Genomic DNA, 21,333 nt, shown 5'->3' on the forward strand with positions numbered 1-21,333 from the left:
TACCAGTAGAATCCAATCTCGTAAGACTTTTTTTTTTTGAGGATTCATCTATTTAAAATAATTTGCAAAGCACCATAGTAAGCATGGACTTAATAAATGTTTACTGTTAGTCAACACAGGTGACTAAAGCAAAAGATTTAATAATCAAACTAAAGATTCATTCATATAATGATACCTAACTGAAATTAAAAAAAAATTATTTCGGGGAATATTGTGAACAATAAGCAAATACAGACCTCCATGTCAATCTAGTCTCTATATTTTACAGGATACCAATGAATCCCCTAAAATGTTCAAACATACAGAAGTCTGAATGAAAACCTATCACATTGACCTTTTTGAAAACACTCAAAATATATGGCTGACTTTAGCCTCTCTTATCATACCTATGTATAATTCTACTAAACTGGTTGCCACCATTTTCAAATTTAAAGAGTAGTACCATATACATAATTTCAAAAATGGAAAAAATACAGGCATTCTCTGCTCCTTAGCAGACTTGGAAGCATATGCAACAACACTGGTATTCAAGAGGACACTTCAAACAACTTAGGCCCTGTGGTAACTGGTATCTGCAGTAATTGAGAAGACACATGTTATTTATAAGTATAATAATAAGGTGAGGGAATCCCTCCACACTTCCACTGGAATTCTCACGCTAGAAGGATATTCTTAAGTGTACTAGTGCCATTAGATTTTTATTATTCCTCAAGTCTCTAAATTGAGATATAGTTTTAGACAAAACAAACAAGAGATAAAATTGAAAGAACAGGAGATAAGACAGTAGATAAAATTTAAAGACAAGAGATAAAAAGAACACAGGAGAAAAAATTTAAAGAACATTTTTTTTTAACCCAAATTATCAATCAGTATGAGAGAGAGTCAGGAGACATGAGAGGCCTCAAAAAAAACTTTTTAAAAGATTTTATTTATTTATTTGAGAGAGAGAGAGTGCACAAACAGGGGGAGCGGCAGGCAGAGGCAGAGGAAGAAGCAGGCTCCTCACCCAGCAGGGAGCCCGATGTGTGTAACTGGATCCCAGGACCCTGAGGATCATGATCTTAGCATAAGGCAGCTACCTAATCCACTAAGCCACCCAAGCATCCCTGAAAGGTCTCAAAACTTACTTCCATTTATTCTGAGGAAACAATTAGAAGATGCTCCCAAAAAACAGGGGAATAAACTGAAGAAGTAAACGTCGGATCCATAAAACAAGGGATCCAATACAGGGAGAAAAAAAAAAGTATATTGCAAAATGAAATAAATTCTCTGAAAACAAAAGTGTAATAAGCTTAGAGGACTAGCAGTCCAACTGGAGAAGATAGAAAGATGTTTTCATGGGGTGCCTGGGTGGCTCAGCGGGTTAAGCCTCTGCCTTTGGCTCAGGTCATGATCTCAGAGTCCTGGGATCGAGCCCCACATCAGCCTCTCTGCTCAGCAGGGAGCCTGCTTCCCTCCTCTCTCTCTGCCTACTTGTGATCTCGCTCTGTCAGATAAACAAAATCTTAAAAAAAAAAAAAAAAAGAAACATGTTTTCACCACTAGAAAAAACAAGAAACAAAAGCCAACTAACATTACCTGAAAAGTCAAACATGTGGAAAATTGTTTTTAACAATTAGGAAAATGTAGCCATAAATTTTAAGAAAATAAAGTGAAAAATTGATGCATTAACTTGAAATAGAAATAAATTATTTTTTATGACTTAGTGAAAATATTTATGCAGAATATGGATTAACTAAAATTGTGATAAAACTATGGTGACGGGTGGGGAGGGGATAAAAGAGCTAAAAGAAATCTAAAACTGCTACCTGCCTTAATAAGAATAGACACTTTCTGAGAGTAAAATATCAACAAAGTATTACGTATTTAGAAGTAATACCACAAATAAATACCAAAAGAAACAGTTGAAAGAATTTAAAGTATTTTTAAAGTAATCTCTACACCCCACATGAGGCTCAAACTCACAACCCTGAGATCAAGAGTTTCATGCTCTTCCAACTGAGCCAGCCAGGCAACCCTAAAATATTTGCCTTTGAGGAGTATAGTCTAAGTTGTTTAGCACCATTTAACTTTTTAAATAAGGCAGACATTAGAAAACAACAACAAAAAAATAGGTTAAGGGCTAGTCAAATAAAAATCTAAGGACTTAGAGAGTCACCTCCCAACATTTTTTTCCCCCATTTTATTTCTTTTTTAAAAAATTAACATATAATGTATTATTAGCCCCAGAGGTACCACTAGCTTTTTAAAGATAACTGAGCAAAATGGGTAAGATCAAATAATACCACTTCTATGATTTAATTTGTACCAACTCAAATGGTTTCAGTTTTTAAGCATAACATTTCCCCGTAGAAATAGTGTGCAATTTCCTACCAATAACTTTTGCTCGGTACCAAACTCCATCTTCAAATTTAGCTACACAGGCTTGACCTTGAACTGGACAGAGGATTTCCAGATTTTCTCCATCTTCACTTTTATAAAATTCCTCAATTGTTTTTAGTAAAAATAAAAAATCCAGGCTCTCTATCTAAGAAATAAAAGGATTAAAACACTATAGTTTCAAAGAAACAAAATTCTAATGTAGCATGTATTATAAGTACTGCTTATAAAATTATTGGGATCAGACAAATCAATTGTTACATAATTTATATTTATAATATTTTATTACAGAAGCAGTATATAAAATTAGCAAATATGGACATAACAAAATTTTTTTAAAAATCACATTTCTTCAGATATCTTAAGTGTATATCCTTCTAGATCCTTTTTTAAAAATTTAAATTCCATTAGCCAACATATAGTACATCATTAGTGCTCATCCCATCACATGCCCTCCTTAATGCCCATCACCCAGTTATCCCACCTCACTACCCTCCTACCTTTTCACATCCCTCAGTTTGTATCCTATAGTTAAGAGTCTCTCATAGTTTGTCTCCCTGATTTCTTCCCATTCCGTTTTCCCTCTCCTCCCCACGATCCTCTTATATATATAACATATACGCTATTTCTTATATGTCATGAGTGAAACCATACAATAATGGTCTTCCTCCACTTGACTTATTTCACTTAGCACAGTATCCCCCACTTCCATCCATGTTGATGCAAATGGTAGGTATTCATCCTTTCTAAAGGCTGAGTAATAGTCCATTTTATATATTTGAACCACATCATCTTTATCCATTCGTCTGCTGAAGAACACCTCATCTCCTTCCACAATTTGGCTACTGTGGATTGCTGCTATGAACACTGGGGTGCATGTGCCCCTTCTTTTCACTATAGCTATAAGTAAATTGGAGTAAATACCCAGTAGTGCAATTGCTGGGTCATAGGGTAGCTCTATTTTCAACTTTTTGAGGAACCTCCATACTGTTTTCCAGAGTGGCTGCACCAGCTTGCATTCCCACCAACAGTGTAAGAGGGTTCCCCTTCCTCTACATCTTTACCAACACTTGTGGTTCCAGATTCCTTTCTTATACACACACAAACTTTCCATATTTTTTAAAGCAAAAGTGAGATGATATCTTACATGCAATTTGATTACAGTGTGATAATTTGCATTTTCCGTCAATTCTCACTTTTCTGTTTAAGTATTCCCATTAGTACTTTTTGGCCATGTTTAAATATCCTTAAATGACCCAACCCAGTATCAAATTCAAGACTACACATTATATTTAGTTATCTCAATAAATATTTTAGAATCTACTGTAGTCCTTTTTTTTTTTCTTTTAATGACTAGGTCTTGCTGAAGAAAGCCTGCTATTTTTCTGTAGAATGCTCCATCTTCTGAATTTATGTGGTTACATCCTCATACAATTATTTAGCTTGTTCCTGCATTAAGTGAGGTCTGTCTCCTGAAATTTCCCCAAAGCCAGAAGTTCTATCTATAGGTTTGGTGGATTCAAGCCTTTTTTGGCCTGACTACATCTTAAGTATATGTAGGTTGCAATATACTAAAAGACATAACATTACTGACTCAGTAATAACATGCTAAAATTCACCTACAGACTGGGGTGATGATTCTGATCCCTCCATTGTACAGTTATGTAATTCATTTAATAATACATTGGCATTATTAATGCCAGTTTCCCATCAACATTTCACCTCATGATTTTGAAGTGAATTGATCATTCTTTAAATCAGTAATTTCAGTAGGGTTTATAAAAATGACTACATTGAGTAAACTAGAGATTTCTCTTATTAATAAGGCTACTTTGTTATTTAAGTTCTTAAAGTTCTTATAGTATCTAAAACATAGTTCCCCCACTAAAAAAAAAAAAAAAAAACTCAAAATATCAAGGATAAATGTCTGTTTCTCTCTCCAAATACCAATTTTTTTTTTTTGAAGATTTTATTTATTTATTTGACAGAGAGATAGAGAGCACAAGTAGGCAGAGAGGCAGGCAGAGAGAGTGGGGGAAGCAGGCTCCCTGCTGAGCAGAGAGCCTGATGCGGGGCTCGATCCCAGGACCCTGAGATCATGACCTGAGCCGAAGGCAGAGGCTTAATCCACTGAGCCACCCAGGCACCCCTCCAAATACCAATTCTTAAGGTTAAAAAATATTTTAAAATCTATATCAAATAGCAAAAAATGAAGATTTCTTCTTTTCTAAGTATTATAATGCAAATGGAAATTTTGTGAATCTGTCTTTTCTTATTTCATTTAAATTACTTCAAAAACCTGCAATTTTTTTAACTTTTATTTCTAAGTAGGTTTTATTCATATTCTTCCATCCAAAGTGAACAGTGAAAAATTACACAGAGGAGTGACATCAGCAAAATAGTTGACTAAGACGCTCTAAGCTCTCGTTCCCCCATAGAAACAATGGGGAAAAAAGAGGTGGGGGAGGGGAGAAAAGCCTTATGAACTTTGTCAGAACTATGAAAAAGTCAAAGGTTTATAGCAACCAAGCAAACACCCAATCAAGATTCTGGCATTCAAATAAATCTCTGTCACAAGCTAAAGGAACAGAGACTTCAGTGATCACATGCAAGGAATAGTCTTTGAAAAAATAGTTTGAAATAGTCTCAAAACTAACCAACCAACCACTGTAGTCTTCAACAATAAGAAAATCCAGCAAATCCCCGGAAGGTGGGGAATCTTATTTTCAAAGTTACCACATTCTAATAGTCAAATGTCCAATTTTCAACAAAAAATCAGAAGAAATACAAAGAAAAAAGATAACATGGCTCACTCATGGGAACAAAACAGAAACCACCCTCAAAGAAGCCCAGATAAAGGACATACTAAACAAAAACTTCAGAACAACTGTCTTAAATATGTTCAAAGAAGAAAGGAACACATGGATAAAAAACTAGAGGAAACCAGGAAAATAATAAAGAACCAAAATGAAAAAACCGACAAAGAGAAATTATAAAAAGGAATCAAACAAATTCTGGAGCTGAAAAGTATAATAAGTGAAGTGAAAAATACACCAGAGGGATTCAACAGCATATCTGAAACAAGCATAAGAAAGGATCAGTGGGAAAAAGTGTAAAGGGAAGAGAGGCTAAGGGACTTGAACAGAGGCCAAGGGCACCATTATACATATTAATATATACATTATGGGAATTCCAGAAGGAGAAAGGAGCAGCAAGATTATTTGAAGACACAATGGCTGAAAACATCCCAAATTTGATGACGGACATGAATCAATGTTATGGGTTGACTTGTATCTCCAGGATATGTTGGAGTCACAACCTGAGAATGTGACCTTATTTGGAGACAGAGTTTTAACAGATAATCAAGTTAAAATGAGGTCATTAGGATAAGGCTTTTTTTTTTTTTTTTAAAGATTTTATATATTTATCTGACAGACAGAGATCACAAATAGGCAGAGAGGCAGGCAGGGGGTGGAGGGAAGCAGGCTCCCTGCCGAGTAAAGAGCCTAATGTGGGGCTCAAACCCAGGACCCTGGAATCATGACCTGAGCTGAAGGCAGAGGCTTTAGCCCACTGAGCCACCCAGGTGCCCCAGGATAGGCCTTAATATAATATGATTGGTGTTATTAAAAGGGAAAGATTTGGTACAGAGGCAAACAGAGGAGAATGCATGAGAAGATCAAGACAGAGATTAAGGTGATGCAGCAGAAGTCACAGACCACCAAAAATTTCCAACTAAGCATCAGAAAGTAGGATAAAGGAATGGAATAATTTATCACTCACAACCCTAAGAAGGAACATACCCTACTGACACCTTGATCTCACACTTCTAAATTCCAGAACTATGGGACTATAAATTTATGTTCTTTAAGCCACCTTATCTGTGTAACTTTGTTATTGCAGCCCTAGGAAATGAATACAGATTTTGGTTTTGAGAAGTAGGGTGTTGCTGTGACAAATACCTAAAATGTGGGTGTGACTTTGGAATTAGGTAATGGTTATGAAGTGCTTGAATGAAAAAGTCCAGATTGCCTTGAAAAGAATTCTGGTAGAAATATGAATGTTAAAGGTGCTTCTGGTGAGATCTCAGAGAGAAATGAGGAACATGCTATTGGAAACTGGAAGAAAGGAAATCCTTGATATAAAATGGTAGAGAACTTGGTTGAATTGTGTTCTGTTGGACAGAAAGTAGAACATTAATATTTAGCTGAAGAGCTCTCTAAGCAAAATGCTGAATGTGCAAGTTTGGTTTCTCCTTGTTATTTATGAAAAAACGTAAGAGACATAAAGAAAGAATTGCTAAACATAAAGAAACCAGAACTTGAAGTATTTTAAAAATTCTCAGTCTATCCATATTGTAAACAATGAGAATGTATACTTAAGAGAGGACACCAAGGATGTGGCTAGACACTGCTGAAGAGATTACGGGCAAGTGACTTGTGGATCCAATCAGTCAATTCAGTAGAAACACTACTAGCTTGAACTTAAGGGGACAGAGACAGGAAGAAGGAAGGCTGTTGGATTTGTGTGATGTCATAGGCAGGAAGTGAGTTCACCAGGCTATCAGCCCTGAACATGTGTTATCTTTCAAGAAAAAGGAATAATGACCCCAAAGGTGTTTCAGAGGCTGTCTTGTCTGCCAATGCCACCAGGAGCCCAGAGGGCACAGGCCTGAGAGGCAGGACAGTCTCATCCTCTGTTCCAGGAGGTTCAGCCTCCTGGGTTCCAGAGCATGAGGACACCTCAATTCCAATAAGTGAGGTGGTGGGGGCAAAACTACCACCCTAGTAGGACTGGAGGGTGGAGCATCCAGCCAATGAAGTGGATTCTCAAGTCATAAGAATCTAATAGAAGTTGTCCTGCTAAGTTTTAGATTTGTCTGGTCTCACATATTCAGAGATAGAGAAGAATTTTGCTCCAGCTGGAGTGATACCTAAGTCTTAACCTGTACTTGAATTAGACTATGAGATGTGAGACTTTTATTTGATGATATTTATATATAAGATTTTGGACTCAGAAGTGATACTGTAATGATTGGAATGGGGTGGATATATTTTGAATGTGGGAAGTACATGAATTTCTGATAGAGTAGGAGTAGATTGCTTTGCAAACTGTGTCCTTCCCAAAACATATGTTGGAGTTCTAACCACGAAGTATCTCAGAATGTAACCTTATTTGAAATTAGGGTTTACAGACATTATTAAGGTAAAAAAAAGTCTTGGGCAGGACTAAGACTTTATTCAATAGGACTGGTGTCCTTATTAAAAAACTGAGATAAACAAGTAGATAAAATGCCAGGTGAGGAAAGCAGAAGAGACTGTGGTGATGAAACAGACATCAACAAATGGTAAAGATTGCCAGCATACCACCAAAATCTAGAGGAGACACATGGAATATATTTTACCTCTAAGATCTCAGAAGGAATGAACCCCGCCAAAACCTTGATTTTAGACTTCTAGACTAGTCATCACTGTCAGACCATAAAGTTTTGTTGTTTAAGCTATTCAATTTAGGGTACCTTGTTACAATGGCCCTAAGAAGCTAATACACTCAACAAAACCCTAAGTAGGATACACCTAAAGAAACACACTCAAATACATTATAATCAAACAATAAAGACAAAGGAAGAATCTTGAAAGCAGCAAAAGAGAAGCAACTTGTCCTTTATGAGGGATCATCAAGATTACTTGCTGATTTCTCTTAAGAAAACTCTGAGGACAGAAGACAACAGGGAGATATATATAAAGTGCTGGAAAAAAAAAACCAAAACCATATCAACTGAGAATTACAGATCCAGCAAAACTATCCTTCAAAGACAAGGGAGAAAGTAAGCCATTCACAGAGAAACAAGAGGTGAGGGAGTTCATTGTCCCTAAAGGGAGTCCTTAAAGTAGAACTAAAAGGATCGTAGCGTGTAACTTTATAGTCACATGAAGATATGAAGATCTGTGGTTCAGGTAAACACAAGGACAAATATGAAAGCCAGTATTATTTTAATTTTGGTTTGTAACTCCACTTTTATTTATCTGTTTAAAATTTTTTTAAGATTTTATTTATTTGACAGACAGAGATCACAAGTAGGCAGAGAGGCAGGCAGAGAGAGGGGGGGAGAAGCAGGCTTCCTGCTGAGCAGAGAGCCCGACTTGGGGCTTGATCCCAGGACCCTGGGATCATGACCTAAGCCAAAGACAGAGGCTTTAACCCACTGAGCTACCCAGGCGCCCCAACTTCACTTTTATTTCTATTTATTTTTATAGGATAATATCTATTTCTACATGATTTAAAAGATAAATGCAGAAAATTATAAATCTATGTTACCGAGCATACAATGTATAAAGATTAATTTGTGACATCAATAATATAAGAGGGGAATGAAGCTTCACAGGATTTTTTTGTGTAATTAAAAGTTGATATAAATTTATATTAATTGTTACAACTTTAGGACATATGTAATCCCTATGGTAATGATAAAATGATTTATATATACACAAAAGGAAATAAGATAATCAGAAGATGAAACTACAATATTTGCACACCCATGTTCCCTGCACCATTATTCACAATAGTCAAGAGGTAGAAGCAAACCAAATGTCCACTGATGGATAAATGGACTAATAAAATTTGAAATATACATACAATGGAATAATAACCTTAAAGAAGGAAATCTTCTTGCACAATATGAATGAACCTTGAGGGCATTATGCTAATGAAGTAAGCCAGCCACACAAAGACAAACACTGTATGATTCCATTTATATGAAGTATCAAAATAGTGAAATTCATAGAATTATGGTTGTAAGTAGTTAGGGGTGGGCAAAATGGAGAGTTCAAGAGCTATAAGTTTCAGTTCTACAAGATGAAAAGTTCTACAGATCTGCTGCACAACAATGTGAGTATAGTTAACACTACTGAACTGTACATTCAAAAATTTAAACTGTTAGATGGTAAATTTTGTTATTTTTTTATTACAATGTCTTTCAAAAATATTAAAAAATGATATTACAAAAAAATGCAAACACAAAAGAGGGAATTAATAGAGGAAATGAGACGAAAAAGCTATAAGATACACAGAAAATAACAAAATGGTGGAAGCCTTTCTGATTAATAGGTACTTTATTTTTATTTTACTTTTTTAAAAGATTTATTCATTTGAGAGAGATACAGAGCACAAGCAGGGGGAGCAGCAGGCAGAGGAAGGAGAAACAGGCTCCCTGCTGAGCAAGGAGCAGCCTGATGTGAGGCCGATCCCAGGGTCCAGGAATCATGACCTGAGCTGAAGGCAGATGCCTAACTGACTGAGCTACCCAGGCAGCCCTCATAGTACTTTAAATGGATTAAAAGCTCCAATTAAAAGGTACAAGTGGCAGAATGGATTTTTAAAAATGGCCCAACTATATGCTATGTATAAGATACTCACTTTAGATCTCAAAACATACACAGGTTGAAAGTGAAAAACAGGAAAATGTATTCCATGCAAACAGCAACCAACAGAGAGCTGGAATGGCTTAATTAGACTTTAAATTAGACTTATTAGACTTAGGCTAAAAATAGACTTTAAGTCAGATAATATTACAAGAAACAAAGAATGACATTATACATTGGTAAGAGAGTCAATTCACCAGTAAGACCTAACAATTACAAATACATATGCACCAAACATCAGCACCCCAAAATATAGCAGGCAAGCATTGACAGAATCAAAGGGACATAGTTCTTCAATAAAAGGAGACTTCAGTGCTCCATTTTCAAAAACAGAACTATAAGGAACATCAGGAAGAAAACAGATTACTTGAACAATAATACAAATCAGTTACATGTAACAGAAATAGACAGAACATTCAAGACAAGAGCAGAATACACATTTTTCTCTCAAGTGCACATGGAAAATTCTCAGGATAGACAATATGTTAGGCTACAAAACAATCCTCACTAAATTTTAAAACACTGAAAACATACAAAGTATCTTTCTTAGTCACAATGGAAGGAGACTAGAAATTAAGACAAAACTAAAATTTCACAAGAAACTCATGGGATGAAACAAAAGTAGTGTTAAAAGGGAACTTTATAGCTTATAAATGCATACAGTGAAAAAAAAAGAACGATCATAAATAGCTATAAAACTTAAGGAAATAAAAAAGCAAAATAAGCAAAATAAACCCAAACCAGCATAAGGAAGAAAATAATAAAGAGTAAAACATTGATATAAAATACAAAATAGGGGCGTGTGGGTGGCTCAGTGGGTTAAAGCCCCCGCCTTCAGCTCAGGCCATGATCCTGGGGTCCTGGAATCGAGCCCCATGTCAGGCTCTCTGAGCCACGGAGAGCCTGCTTCCTCCTCTCTCGCCTGCCTCTCTGCCTACTTGTGATCTCTGTCTGTCAAATAAATAAATAAAATCTTTAAAAAATAAAAAATAAAATACAAAATAGAAAAACAATGGGCTAAAAAAAACAAAGATTGGTTTTTGAAAAGATTAACAAAATTGACAAACCATTAGACTAAGGAAAAAGAGAAAACACAAATTACTAAAATTAGAAATTTAGTGAGTGAAATTCTTATTGATCTTAATAAATAAATAAAAAGGATTCTAATAGTCTACTATACCTAGAAACACACACCTACCAAGACTGAGTCATGAATAGCAAAATCTAAGCAGACCTTTGTCTAGCAAGGAGACTGAATTAGTAAACAGAAACTTCCAGACAGGGGCACCTGGGTGGCTCAGTGGGTTAAAGCCTCTGCCTTCGGCTCAGGTCATGATCTCAGGGTCCTGGGATCGAGCCCCACATCGGGCTTTCTGCTCAGTGGGGAGCCTGCTTCCCTGCTTTCTCTGCCTGCCTCTCTGCCTACTTGTGATCTCTGTCAAATAAATGAGTGAAATCTTTAAAAAAAAAAACAAAAAACAAAAAAAACCAACCAACTTCCAAATAAAGAAAAGCCCTGGATCACACAGCTTCACTGATGAATTCTACCATACTGGTGGTCACTAGAAGGGAGGTGGGTGGGGGGATGGGTGAAATAGATGATGGGGATTAAGGACTGCACTTGTGATGAACACTGGATGATGTATGGAAATGCTGAATCACTATATTATACACCTGAAGCTAATATTACACTATATGTTATTTAACTGCAGTTTAAATAAAAACTTAAAAAAGAACACCACCCCTTCTTGGTCAAAAAACTGGGAGGAGAAACTCATCCCAACTCATTTTAAGAGATCAACATTACCTGAAACTAAAGCCATACAAAGACACGACAAGGAAACTAGACTAATACCACTTATGAACACTGATGCAAAAATCCTCAATGAAATACTTACAAACCAAATTCAGTGTAATATTAGAAGGATTATTATATATCACGATCTAGGGGGACTGATTCCTGGAATGCAATGATGGTTCAAAATATAAAACAAAAACAATGCAGAATTGTTTTTGTCTATTTATCAATAGAATGAAGGAAAAATAAAAACCATGATCATCTCAAATGATGCAAAAATGTATATGACAATACCAAACACTCTTTTCATGACAAAAACACTCAATGAACTATTCCTAGGAACTTTCTTCAACATGATAAAGGCCATATGGGAAAAACCCACAGATACTATAGTCAATGGTAAAAGAGAAATGCTTTTTCTCCTCTAAGATAGAAGAAAAAGATGTCCACATTTTCTACTTATATTCAACAAGATACTGGAACTTATAGCCAGAGCCATTAAATAAGAAAAAGAAATAAAAGGCATTCCAATTGTCAGAAATAAAATGATCTCTTTTTGTAGCTGACATAATTTTATAATGTATAAAACTCTAAAAAACCTACCAAAAAAAAAAAAAACCTGTTAGTAAAGTTACAGGATCTAAAATCAAGACAGAAAAATCAGTTATGTTATACAAAGCAATAATGAACAATCTGAAATGGAAAGTAAAAATTTGTTCTACAATACTGTAAGAAGAATGCACTTAGGAATTAAGTTAAACAAGGAGGGAACAGACTCGTATGCTTATACACCATATAAGACTGCTAAAAGAAATGAAAGAAGACACAAATAAAAGGAAAGATATTCCACATTCATGGACTGGAAAACCTGATATGTTGACAATACTACCCAAAACAATCTACAATTCAATGCAATCCCTATTAAAATTTCAGTGATGTTTCAGGCAGAATAGAAAAACCCATTCTCAAAGTCATATGAAATCTCAGGGGACCCCAAACTGCCAAAACAAACTTGAAAAAGAACAAAGTTGGAGGGCTCACACACCCTGATTTCAAAACTTGCTACAAAGCTATAGTAATCAAAACAGTGTGCCACTGATATAAATAAGGACAGACAGACCAATGGAATAAATAGACATCCCAGATATAAACCTCTACATGTATGGTTAACTGGGTATTGACAAACATGCCCAGACCATTCAATGGGGAAAAGACAAACTTTTCGACAAATTGTGCAGAGAAAAGTGGACATTCACATGGAAAAGAATGAAATTGGACTCTTCTCTTATACCATATACAAAAATTAACTCTAAATGAATCAAAGACCTAGGTGTAAGAGCTAAAACTGTAAAACTCTTAAAAGAAAACACAGGGGAAAACCTTCATAATGTTAGATTCAACAGTAATTTCTTGGGTATGACTCAAAAGCAAAGGCAACAAAAGAAAAAAATAAACTGGACTTTGTCAAGTTAAAAACTTTTGTGGATCAAAGAATGCTATCAAGAGAGTGAAAAGGCAACCCACAGAATGGGAGAAAATATCTGAAAATTCTATATCTGATAAAGAATTGATAGCCCTAATGTATAAAGAACGCCTACAACAAAATAATCCAATTTAAAATTGGTGAAAGGACTGGAATAGGTATTTCTCCAAAGGAATTTTATAAATGACTAATAAATACATACATGAAAAAATGTATTCAACAGTACTAGCCATGTGGGAAATTCAAATCAAATCCATAATGAGATACAATTTCATATCCTTAAAATGGTTATTTAAAAAAAAAAAGTGTTGCTGAGGGTGTGGAAAAACTAATCTTATTCATCACTAATGGAAATACAAAATGGTGTGGTACTGTGGAAAACAGTTTGGTAGCTCTTCAGAAAGTTAAACAGAAGTATAATATTATCCAGCAATTCCAGAGCTAGATATATATCTAAAAAAATTGAAAGCAGAGACCCAAATGGACAGTTGTACCCCCATGCTTATAGAAGCATTATTCACAATAGCCAAAATGTTGAAACAATCCAAGTGTCCATCAGCAGATGAATGGTAAATAAAATGCAGTATATACATACAAGGAAATAATAGTCCTGAAAAAGAATGAAATTCTGATATATGCTGCAACATGTAAATATTACACTAAGTGAAATAAGGCAGACACAAAAGGAAAAATATTTTATGTTTCTACTTAAGAGATACCTAGAATAAATTCACAGAAAAAGAAAGTAGGGCAGGTTATGACAGACTGGGGGACAGGGGAAGGAAAAATCGGGAGTTCTTTAATGGTTACAGAGATGTTTGGGATGATGAAACAGTTCTAGAGATGAATAACGGCAGTGGATATACAACACTGAGTGTACTTAATGGTACTGAACTGTACATTTAAAGGCTAAAATGGTATATTTTATATATGTTTTACTTCACTTTAAATTAAAGTAAAAAAAAATTCACTGAAAGAAATATGTAAGTCCTTACTTGGTGCTAAATAAGCAGACTTCCACAACTTAGTGGATCACTTACAGAGTGGTGCAATGGTTAAGAGGACAGGCTCTGAATGAAGTTACACTGCCCAGTTCAATCCTTGCTCTTCCCTTCTGTAGCTGTGTGACCTCAGGCAAGTTGCTTTATCCCTTTGGTTAGAGTCTCCAAATCTAAATGAAATTACTAGTATCTTTCTCATAGGATTGTTGTGAAGATTAATGAATTATTCACTCATTATGGCCTTTAGAAAGAGTTAATTCATACGAAGTACAGACACAAAGAGATTGATAAGGAGGAACTCACTGTTAGTAGCTATCTATTTTTTTTTAAAAGATTTATTTATTTATTTGACACAGAGATCACAAGTAGGCAAAGAGGCAGGCAGAGAGAGGGGGGAAGCAGGCTCCCCACTGAGTTGGGAGCCCGATGTGGGGCTCGATCCCAGGACCCTGGGATCACGACCTGAGCTGAAGGCAGAGGCTTTAACCCACTGAGCCACCCAGGTGCCCCTGTTAGTAGCTATCTAAACAAACCCATCAGTCCACATCCAAAATTTAATATGAAATGCCTTTGATCTGAATTTTGGTGTTTAAATTCAGAAAATTACCCATTATAAACATGTAAATTCTCAGATGTCCATTGTCAGAAATAGGTTTTCTCACAGTATTTTTTTTTAAGATTTTTAAATTTAAATTCAATTAATTAACACATATTATTGGCTTCAGAGGTACAGGCCTGTGATTCATCAGTCTATTATACCCAGTGCTCATTACATTACATATCCTCTTTAATGTCCATCACCGTTATACCATCCACCCACAGCCATCCCCTCCAGCAACCCTCAGTTTCCTTCCTATGATAAAGAGTCTCTTATGATTTGTCTCCCTGATTTCATCTTGTTTTATTTTTCCCTCTCTTCCCCTATGCCCTCTGTTTTGTTCTTAAATTCCACATATCAGTGAAATCATATGATACCTGTCTTTCTTTGATTTATTTCACTTAGCAAAATACCTTCTAGTTCCATCCATATCATTGCAAATGGCAAGATTTTATTTGATGTCTGAATAGTATTCCATCTTCTTCATCTTCTTTATCCATTCATCTGTTGATGGACATTTGCGTTCTCTCCATAGTTTGGCTATTGTGAACACTGCTGCTATAAACATTGGGGTGCAGGTGACCCTTCGGGTCACTACATTTGTATCCTTGGGGTAAATACCCAGTAGTGCAATTGCTGGGTCATAGGGTGGCTCTATTTTCAACTTTTTAAGGAACCTCAATACTGTTTTCCAGAGTGGCTGCACCAGCTTCCCCAAAAGCACTCCCACCAACTGTGTAGGAGGGTTCCCCTTCCTCCGCATCCTCGCCAACATCTGTTGTTTCCTGACTTGTTAAATTTTAGCCATTCTGACTGGTGTGAGATGGTCTATTACAAAGCTGTAATCATCAAGACAGTATGGTACTGGCACAAAAACAGACACATAGAATGGAACAGAATAGAAAACCCAGAAATGGACCCTCAACTCTGTGGTCAACTAATCTTTGACAAGGCAGTGAACAATATCTAATGGGAAAAGGACAGTCTCTTGAACAAATGATGTTGGGAAAATTGGATAGCAACATGCAGAAGAATGAAACTGGACCATTTCCTTACACTGCACACAAAAATAGACTCAAAATGGATGCAAGACCTAAATGTGAACAGAAATCCATGAAAATCCTAGAGAAGAACACAGGCAGCAACCTCTTTGACCTTGGCTGTACAACTCTTGCTAGATACATCTCCAAAAGCAAGGGAAACAAAGGCAAAAATTAACTAGTGGGACTCCATCAAAATAAAAAGCTTTTGCACAGCAAAGGGAAAAGTCAACAGGACCAAAAGACAACTGATAGAATGGGAGAAGATATTTTCAAATGACATCAGATAAAGCGCTATCATCCAAAATCTATAAAGAACTTATCAAACTCAACACCCAAAGAATAATCCAATCAAGAAATGAACAGAAGACATGAAGAGACAATTCTCCAAAGACATCCAGATGCCAACAGATGCATGAAAAAATGCTCTACGTCACCTGGCATCAGGGAAATACAAATCAAAACCACACTGAGATACCTTCGCCTAGTATTCTGATGTCAGGTCCATGTGCTTTCCTATACTATAGATATCATTAAGGTGGCAAAAAACACATATATTAGGTATCCTTCACTGTCCTTTCCCTCCATATTTCATAATTTGCATGAAGAGTTCCTTCAACTTACTATGAATCACGTGAATTTCTCATTTATAATTGCAGCTAAGAAACTTAAACTTACAGAAGGTTGACAGTGGTTTGTTTTCTCTAAAATTCATTTTGGGTACTCATTTCCATTATACATTTCTACTTAAAATTTGAAGAGATTTACTTTGTCTCAAAGGAATACTAAATACTTACCAATTGAAGATAGAAATCGGCAGGACTATTTATATGACAAACCATAACTGAAACATCTGTCATTTCTTTAGGCAAAATAGGTGGGTGATAGTGTAAAGTCATATTTTTTTCAGAGTGGCTTCTTGGCGATTGTGACCTAAACCTGATTAAAAACATAATCAAAAGCATAAGCAAGCCATTTTCTTAAAGTCTCTCTTCTCTTAGCAACTTGGTCTGAAGGAAGGACTTGTACATATACTGATTCATCTACCTAGAGTATTCTCTTTCCAATTTCTTTTCTAATACATTTCTTGGTATTGTCTTGAATTATCAAACCAAGTAAGATGTCAAACTTGAGATGTCAAGTCTCAAAAATCAATAATTGACCTTTGAATTTGTGTTGGGACATTTTTGAGCCAGGTCTGTGTCTTCTACTTGAAGTCTCTCCTCTTTGAGGAACTGACAACCACGGACTGTGGTAGCACTCAGTAAGGCCACCTGAGGGGTCTGTGACTCCATCCAGCTCTAATACTACTTTATATTTCCACAATGAGATCTACTTGGGTCACTTCCAGAGTCATCTCATCATTCAGGACAAAAAGTTAATATCTTTCACTATCCCTATCGTTATTCATCTTACTTTGTTCATCAGTGATGGGGGTGGAGGAAGTAACTTTAAGTATCTATTCTAAATTCATACATTAAATACAAAATGGTGATCATGAACTTATTCCAATGGTTAGAAAATTTAAGCCAGGAACTTTAAACTATAATTCTTAAAACCCTAGTAGAACTGTTTGTGAAATTATCAAGAATCTAAAAATATGTTCAGTATCTACAAATAGTTTCCTTTGAGTTACCTTAATTTTTCTATTGACTTAAATTATCTGAATGCAGTTTTCATATAACCGTACTTAGAGAGCCCTGGTAGCAATATTTTTAACCTCTTAGATTATGCTTTAGAGTCAGTTCATAGTTTTTAAAGGTAAACTCTGTTATTCCAATTTATAACTACACCTCAAAGTATTTATTATGCTTTAGAGTCAGTCCATAGTTTTTAAAGGTAAACTCTGTTATTCCAATTTATAACTACACCTCAAAGTATTTGTTTTAATAAGTTACCTACCTTGCTAACTCCATAAAAACTAATGCATCTCTAAGAGACACAGGCATATCACTGCTTATTTTATTTGTTGGTGGTTTCTGCAGATCTACAATTAGCACACCATCTTCTTCTCTAAAAACTCTCATTAAAACAGCCTTGTTATTTACCATTTTCAAAAATTCTACTTTGGCTTCTTCTCCCCAGCCTTCATCCTGTGAAAAAAGTAGAATTCCAATGTACTTAATAACTACAATTAGCTCTAGTGGTACCATGCTCTCGATTTAGCTTTTATTTTATTTTTCTTTGTAAATCCAAAATACAATCAAAGTCTGCAAACTTGAGCACAAGGACTCAACCACAGATACTAAACAATACCTAGGGCCAGATCCAAGGTCAGTGTTTATGTATGTACAATATATGAATTTTTTTTTAAGTGAGTTTTGTGCCCAGCGTGGGGTTTGAATTCATGATGCGGAGATCAAGAGTCACGTGCTCTACCAAATGAGCCAGCCAGATGCCCCTAGATCTTTGATATTTATGAAGAGTCTCAAGGTGTCCATTAAGCTGTTTTATTTTAGAATTTAGTTTCACTTCTGAATATTAATATATATATAACATATTATATAACATTATATAAATTATAAATATTCTAAAATAAAACATATGATCTTTCCACTTAAATAACACAAATTCAAAAGGTAATTTTGGGGTGCTTGGGTGGCTCAGTTGGTTAAATATCTGTCTCAGCTTAAGTCACGATCCCAGGATCCTGGGATTGAGCCCCACATTGGGCCCCCCGCTTGGCGGGGAGTCTGTTTCTCCCTCTCCCTCTCCCTACTGCTTATGCTTTCTCTCCCTCTCTCTCTCTCAAATAAAGAAAAAGAAAAGGTAAATTTGAAAGTATACTGGAAGCCATGTAATGTAATCAAGGTGTTTATAATCATCAGTTTCCATTTAACTGGGAATATATAAAGTATATGGTACTTAAATAATGAAAAATATTCACCCATTTAAAAAAAAATTTTAAGTTGATCTTTGAACCTTTAAGTTTCCATACCTAAAGAAAATATCAAGGGTTAAAACTACACATTCCTGGGGGCGCCTGGGTGGCTCAGTGGGTTAAGCCTCTGCCTTTGGCTTAGGTCATGATCTCAGAGTTCTGGGATCCAGTCCCGCATCAGGCTCTCTGCTCAGCAGGGAACCCGTTTCCCCTCTCTCTCTGCCCATCTCTTTGCCTACTTGTGATCCTCTCTCTGTCAAATAAATAAATAAAATCTTTAAAAACAAACAAACAAACAGGGGCGCCTGGGTGGCTCAGTGGGTTAAAGCCTCTGCCTTCGGCTCAGGTCATGATCCCAGGGTCCTGGGATTGAGCCCCACATCGGGCTCTGTGCTCAGCAGGGGGCCTGCTTCTCCCTCTCTCTCTGCCTGCCTCTCTGTCTGCTTGTGATCTCTGTCTGTCAAACAAATAAATAAAATCTTAAAAAAAAAATTCGGAAAAAAAAAACCAAACAAACAAACTACACATTCCTGGTGTTAAGTTCTTTACATATTTTGAATATTGAAACGCCTTATCAGATATATCATTTGTAATTATCTTCTCTCATTCAGTAGGTTGCCTTTTCTTTTGTTGAGGATTTCCTTCATTGAGCAAAAGTTTTTTATTTTGGTATATTCCCAAATACATTATTTTTGCTTTTTTTTCCTTTGCCTGAGGAGACATATCTAGAAAAATATTGCTAAGGCTGATGTCAGAGAGATTATTATCTATGTTTTATCTAGGACTTTCATGGTTTCAGGTCTCACATTTAGAAATTTAATTAATTTTGTGTTTCTTTTTGTGCATGGTATAATCAAGTGTTCCAGTTACATTCTTCTGCAATGTAGCTGTCCAGATTTCCCAGCACCATTTATTGAAGAGATGGTCTTTTCCCCATTGTATGTCCTTGCCTCCACTGTCATAGATTAATTGATCATATAAGCATGGTTTTATTTCTGGGCTCTCTATTCTGTTCCATTGATATGTAAGTCTATTTTTGTACCAGTACCATACTGTTTTTTTTTTTTTTACTTTGGTTTTGTAGTGTATTTTGAAATCTGGAATTGTGATATCTCCAGCAGAGTTGGTTAGTCACTATGCTGTATACCTGAGACTAATGTAACAGTGTGTGTCAACTATACTCAAACTTTTTAAAAGCTACAGGTTGCTTAAAAACAAAAAATAAAACCTCTTTCTAAAGATTATAAAGTTTATTCAGAAAATGGAAAGAAGTACAAAAGCCAAATTTAAACCAGTTTTACCATTTTGGGGAAAACAGCTAATACTTATGTTTCCTTTTACATTTTTTTTTCATTTACTCATTCTTTCAAATATCTGTCAAATGCCTTTTATGTGCTATGTAATCTGCTAAGCTCTGGGAATACAATGATAGGCAGAGACACAGATTCCTTCATAAAATAACCATTTAACAGGGCGCCTGGGTGGCTCAGTGGGTTAAGCCGCTGTCTTCGGCTCAGGTCATGATCTCAGTGTCCTGGGATCGAGTCCCGCATCGGGCTCTCTGCTCAGTGGGGAGCCTGCTTCTCCTCTCTCTCTCTCTGCCTGCCTCTCTGCCTACTTGTGATCTCTCTCTGTCAAGTAAATAAATAAAATCTTTAAAAAAAAAATAACCATTTAACATATATTCTTACACACATTTCCTATCTTGCAAGAGTTTTTAAGGCTTGCTGGGGAATAGATATTCATAAACAATACAACGCAGAATACAACTAATGAAAAAAGTGTCATGAAAATAGTGAAGAAATTTATAGAAACACATGCCAGACCATATTTTAAAATTTATTTTTCTCTCCATATGTGACTCAACTTTAGTGGTTTATTTGGATTCATTCCAAGTATATGTTTATTCATTTGTATATGTTTATTCAACTCAACTTCCCATTAAGAATGTTTTCTAATTATGGAAACTAAAGTTCATTTCCTTTTTTACTGGCACTGATAATTTATTATACAAAATGCACTTACCAAAAGAATTGGTGCCTCGAACCTACACTTTGCAATTTAACTGGCAATACATAGCTAAAATTGAGATATTTAGCCCCCGGAAGAAGAAATAATTTAAGTCTCACTTACCGAATTCTGTGGAACAATGTCTTTCAATGAGCATGGCAGTGCTAGTGGCTGGATGTCTTTCAGCAGCCCTTCAATATATGGTTCAGACTTCCTTAGAACTAGGCATAAGTCATTTAGTACTACATGCTGCTCAGCAATGTGTTCTGATCTTGCATGGGTATCACCAACCCTAAAAGAATTCAGGTAATATTTATTGAAAATAATACTTGAAAGCCAAACTTGCTTTCCCTCCATAAAAGGTATGCATTTCTAAGGATACTTTCTTTAAGCTAAATCTTATAGAAAGTTGTATTCTAATTCATACTTTCCTAGTACATAGATTTAATCCATATTTTATAAGCACAGACAATACTTTTATCTATAAAATAAAATCTCAGCTGACTTTATCTGACTTTATCTTTGTCTTTCATGTATTTGTTCAAGTTTAGACTTAAAGGAGATAATGCTAACGATGCCTCCAAACAGAAAACTATTTATTTATAAAGCTAGGACCATTAAATAGTGACCATTCTATATAGTTAACAATGGTCCTTACTACAGAAACATTTTCAGTTTTATTTTTTTAATTTATTATTATTATTGTTTTATTTTCCTAGAAG

The 21,333-nt window shown here is 35.6% G+C and overlaps 1 protein-coding gene across 1 annotated transcript in view; it reads right to left on the reverse strand.

The window, feature by feature from the left end:
* Positions 1-21,333, reverse strand: part of RNF17 (ring finger protein 17) — a gene marked incomplete at its 5' end in the record, with an annotated part of 157,618 nt that overhangs the window by 86,257 nt on the left and 50,028 nt on the right. Inside the window, 4 exons of the mRNA XM_080798724.1 lie at positions 2,374-2,527; positions 16,518-16,659; positions 17,623-17,813; positions 20,735-20,903. Of these exons, the coding sequence (XP_080654850.1) occupies positions 2,374-2,527; positions 16,518-16,659; positions 17,623-17,813; positions 20,735-20,903 (656 nt within the window). The remainder of the gene's footprint in view (positions 1-2,373; positions 2,528-16,517; positions 16,660-17,622; positions 17,814-20,734; positions 20,904-21,333) is intronic.

Source organism: Martes martes (genome assembly GCF_963455335.1).
Source record: "Martes martes genome assembly, chromosome: 3".
In the NCBI taxonomy this organism is placed as follows: Eukaryota; Metazoa; Chordata; class Mammalia; order Carnivora; family Mustelidae; genus Martes; species Martes martes.